Raw genomic sequence first — 5,092 nt, 5'->3', positions numbered from 1 at the left:
CTATAAGAAAGAAAAAGAGAAGCGTCATCAGCACTTAGTTGTAGCGTGTATCAGTACTTCTTCCTTTTTATGAGTAATATTCCATTGCATAGATGGAAAATAGATTGCTTATCCACTCATCAGTTGATGGTGAGAATGTAAATTGGTGCAGCCATTATGGAAAACAGTATGGAGGCTTCTCAAAAAATTAAAAATAGAACTACCATATGATCCACTAATTCCACTCCTGGGTGTTCATCCAAAGGAAACAAAAACACTAATTAGAAAAGATATATGCATTCCTATGTTCACGGCAGCATTATTTACAATAGCCAAGATATGCAAGCAACCCAAGTGCCCATCAATACGTGAATGGATAAAGAAGATATGGTATATATATACACAACGGAATATTACTCAGCCATAAAAAGAATGAAATCTTGCCATTTGCAAAAAGATGGATGGACCTAGAGGGTATTATGCTAAGTGAAATAAGTCAGACAAAGGCAAATACTACATGATTTCATTTATATGTGAAATCTAAAAAACAAAACAAATGAACAAACAAAACAGAAACAGTTACAGATACAGAGAACAAACTACTGGTGATTGTCACAAGGGAGGAGACTAGAGGGTTGGGCAAAATAGATGAAGGGTATTAAGAGGCACCAAGCTCCAGTTATAAAATAAGTAAGTCGGGGGATATAATATACTGCATAGAGAACATAGTCAATAACATTGCTATAACTTTATACAGTGACAGATGGTTACTAGACGTTGTGGTGATCAATTTGTAATGTATATAAATGTCAAATAACTATGTTGTATACCTAAAACTAATATAATATTGCATGTCAACTATACTTCAATTAGAAAAAAAGATTTGGGAAGTTGCTCTCTTTACAATGCTAAGTTTTACAATCCACTAGCATGGGATGTTTTTCCATTTATTTAGGTTTTCTTTATTTCAACAATGTTTTGTAGTTTTCAATGTACAAGCCTTACACTTCTTTTATTAAATTTACTACTAAGTATTTTATTCTTTTTGATGCTATTTTCTTAATTTCATTTTCAGATAATTCATTGTTAATGCACAGAAATGCAAATGATTTTTGTACACTGATCTTGCATCCTGAAACCTTGCTGAATTTGTTTCTCAGCTCCTTCCAATAGTTTTTTGTGGATTCCTTAGGATTTCTATATACAAAATCATGTCATCTGCAAAGACAGTTTTAGTTCTGCCTTTCCAATATAGATGTCTTTTATTTCTTTTTCTTGCCTAACTGCCTTGTGTAGACTCACCCTTGATTTTCTGCTTGAGGTCACATATTTTTGGTCTGGTTCCTATAAGCCTCTCCCTTGAATCAAAACTTGACTGAGAAACAAAACCACACAACCATCTGGAGGCAGTGCTAGAAGCAGTACAATGTTGAACAGCAGTGGCAAGAGTGGACATCCTTGTCTTCATCCTAAGGGAAAAGCATCCAGTGTCTCACCCGTAAGTATGATGTCAGCTGTGGGTTTTTCATAGATGCTTTTATCAGATTAAAGAAGCTCCCTTATTCCTAGTTTGTTGAGTGCTCTTATCATGAAAGGTGCTAGATTTTATCAACTGCTTTGTCTGCACCTATTGAAATGGTCATGTGGTTTCTGTCCCTTGGTCAGGTCTTGGTTCAAAGGAAGAGGCTTGTAGGAACCACACCAAAAATATGTAACCCCCAAGGGGAAAACGAAGAAAAGATATTAGTCAGTTATTCTGGATAATTAGTCAGCATCATAGGAAGGGCTACGCATCAAGGATTACAGTAATAATATGTTCATGTATACATTTCAGCAGGATTGGAAATTTTTATAAGCTTGCTAATACTTTTCTTCATCCCCAAAACAAAATATAAAACATTAAATAAAAATAAAAGCTTTCACTGCCTCTTTTTGATGTGCCACGTAGTCTACAGACACTATTTGACTTAATTCTCCTGACAACCTATGGGGTAGGTATGATTTTTGTCACCATTTTAGAGATAAAGAATTAGGGTCAAAGGGGGTAAGAAACTGGCCCTGGGCCCCCCAGCTTCTAAGTGGTGAAGCCAGGATTCAAACTCACTCTTAATCCTTCTGCCTCCTGACTCTGAGCTCATACTTGTCACATGCTCTGTACTATGCAAAATAGTCAGTTCTCATTGCTCCCTGTGAGGTCAGGTGAGACTGTGTTAATAATAATCACTTGTATTTACTGAGCACTGTGTAGAGCACTTTTCATGTAGGAACTCACTCAACCCTGATGCAGGCCTAGGAGGCAGAGATTATTACTGCCTGCCTGTTACAGATGAGGAGCCTGGGGTTCAGAGAGGGTGGTGAACACCCCACATCACAGCACTAGGAAGCAGAGCCCCCAGGGCCTGCACTTCGTCTGTCAGATTCACCAGGGTCCACACTCAGCCTCAGATTCCCACCCCTGCCTCTCTGGAGCACTCACTGCGGGTGCAGCTTGTACAGGGTGCCATCCACACCCACGGTGATCTTCAGGTGCTCAAACCCCTGGTCTTCCCTCCTCTTCTCCACGATGGCGGCCAGGCCGGCACCGTAGAGCTCGGCCGCCCGCCGGGACACAGCTCCGCACACCTCCTTCACCACGATGCTGTCCTCACACGTGCTGTCCAGGCCAAGCTGCTGCAGGATCTTCCTGACCTGGAGGAGGGCCAGCCGATCGCTGCAGGCAAGCAGAGCGGGACATCAGGGCCTGTTCCTGGGGTCCTAGAACCCGCTCCGCGGGGCTCACAGGCCCCCATCCCTAGATGCTCAAGCGGGAGGGAGAAGAAAATGATCCAAGCAATGGTAAGATTGGAGCAGGATGCCTTAGAAGCTGAGATTCAAGAAGGTCTGTCACCCCCAGGAAGTCCCATCATCTTTAAAGAATAAAGGGTGAGCACATCATTTTTCAGGATCAAAAGAGGATCATTTTTTAGTCTAAGCTAACTCCTGTGTAACCATTTAGGAACCTCGGGGCCCAGACAGGCTGCTGGACCCTCAGCTGGGTGCTGTGGTCCTGATACAGCTGGAGAGAGGGAGCAATCCCAGGAGGCAACCCTATGCCCAGCCAGGCCCTTATTCTTTTTATTTTTAAATTTCAAATCTGCCGGAACCTGGTGTGACAGCGGCACGTCCAACATAGGGCCTGTCACATTAAGCCGAGCAGGTGAAATTGATCACGAGTCACCTTTCAATTTGAGACAAGAACTTGGTTTCAAAGATGCCCCTGGTCCGGAGACGCTCTGAAATCTGCCCTCTGAAGAGAAGACCCTGCTTGGTCAAGTCAATCAGGATCTGCCGCACGATCTCCCCCAGGTACATCCCACTGGTCATTTTCTCGTATCTGTTTAGAGAAGAGGGATAAGGTTGGCGAGAGCAGGAAAATCAGTGCTGGTGAGTGGTGTGATCCAAAAGGATCACAAGTCAGAGTGTGGAAGGCATGCCATTGGCATCCACCAGCTGCCTGGGTTGCAGTGGGTCAGAGTGGGCAGCAGGCCCAGAGAAGTGCATGCAGGAGACAGTATGATGTGGGAAGACCAGGCTTTGGAGCCATACTGAGCAAGAACTAGGTCCCAGCTCTGCCACACATTAGTTGCATGACCTGAGCAAGCACTTTAAACCATCATCTATAAAACAGGGAGCAAAACCCTGACCCCACAAGACTGTTGGGAGGCAACCGTCTGCTGCACAGTAGACACTAAGCTAAAGTGAGTCCCTTTCCTGGCCCAAAAGCTAGTTCTCCTTGGCTTTGTATTTGAAGAAATCTGTTCCACTAGAGCTTTTGCTCCATGAGATAACACATTTAAACTGTATGCACACACCAAGGGTGGTCCAAAATGTTAGCTCCCTTCCCCCTTTCTATCAGGCTGTGAGCTCCAAGGCAGAAGGTGCAAGAGAAAAAGGAGCTTTGCAATCGACAGGCACTGATCAGGCACGCTGCCCAGGTATGTGTGACAGTATTAATAACAATGATGCAGAGCTGGACTGCCACTGCCTGCAGGGTCAAATGGAAATCTGAGTGTGCCTGAGACTTACATGCTGGACTTGTGTTCTCTTAACTGCTCAGGACCTCATCAGTCTAAAGAACTGACACTTAGACAAATAATGGTGACAGCAGGTGAATTCAAGTATATTGCCCCCTTAAACTCTCACTCCAAAAACGTGAGCTTCCAGTGGATTCAGACATAAAACTTGGATGCCCCAACTTGGGATTTAGAGATAAGGCCCTTTGTTAAGGTCCCTTGTGTTTTGGTCCCTGGTTCAGCTGGGCTGACCACAATTCACCTGCCTCCCACCTACAAAGACTAGTGCCAAAGGAAGGTGAGGGACCACCAAGGCTGGTCTTGGTCTTGTCAAGCCTCTTCCTATTGAGTTTTCTCAGTTCAACAGTCAGCGAGGCACCGGTGGCCCAGGCATCCCATTACATTTCCTATCTGCTCAAATTTTCCACTTGGATATCATCCATCAGGATAAATGTATATTTTCATCTTATATTATATAGTAAGACACTGGGTTTAGTTGTGACAAAGGCCATATGGCCTGACAGTAAAACATTTACTATCTGGTCCTTTACAGAAAAAGTTTGCCAATCCCTGTCGTAATGGATGGGCTCAGGCTAATGATCAATCCACCATACGCTAGCTCTATCCCTGTCTACCCCTTTCTCTCCTATTCAAGAAGGTATGTGAGAATGCAAGTGAAAATGTACTCTGTTTTGTGTTTTTTTTAAACCATCATTATTTTCAGTATTTTTAGTATGGTTATCAATTGCAATACACCTCACAAAGTGACTGTGACCCATGCTGGAACACAACGTCATGGCTGAGAACCAGGACTCCCACCCATCACCTGCAGCCACTTCCCCACCCCCAGAATAAGAGATCACCAACCTGGCAGCCTGCTCTTGAAAGACTAAGGATGTTGACCTCTAAACTGTACCTACTAGAAGCCCATCTTGAAAGGGCCCAGTAAGTCACCATGTCCCACCTCTGTGACACCCAGTCCACAGTGAATGGACTTTTTGACAACCTCTGCCTCACTTCCAAAGCCACCACTAGACCTTATGGTACATTGTGGTAATTAG

The 5,092-nt window shown here is 43.8% G+C and overlaps 1 protein-coding gene across 1 annotated transcript in view; it reads right to left on the bottom strand.

The window, feature by feature from the left end:
* LOC111183455 (hexokinase HKDC1) overlaps positions 1 to 5,092 on the bottom strand; it is an 80,164-nt gene that overhangs the window by 26,909 nt on the left and 48,163 nt on the right. Inside the window, exons 16-17 of the mRNA XM_030759254.2 lie at positions 3,197 to 3,352; positions 2,456 to 2,689 (exon numbers count right to left, since the gene is read on the bottom strand). Of these exons, the coding sequence (XP_030615114.1) occupies positions 2,456 to 2,689; positions 3,197 to 3,352 (390 nt within the window). The remainder of the gene's footprint in view (positions 1 to 2,455; positions 2,690 to 3,196; positions 3,353 to 5,092) is intronic.

Source organism: Delphinapterus leucas, chromosome 16 (assembly GCF_059928025.1).
Source record: "Delphinapterus leucas isolate spDelLeu-1000000601 "Yukka" chromosome 16, BTC_Dleu_Yukka2, whole genome shotgun sequence".
Classification (NCBI taxonomy): Eukaryota; Metazoa; Chordata; class Mammalia; order Artiodactyla; family Monodontidae; genus Delphinapterus; species Delphinapterus leucas.
This window is presented reverse-complemented; position numbering and strand designations above follow the sequence as displayed.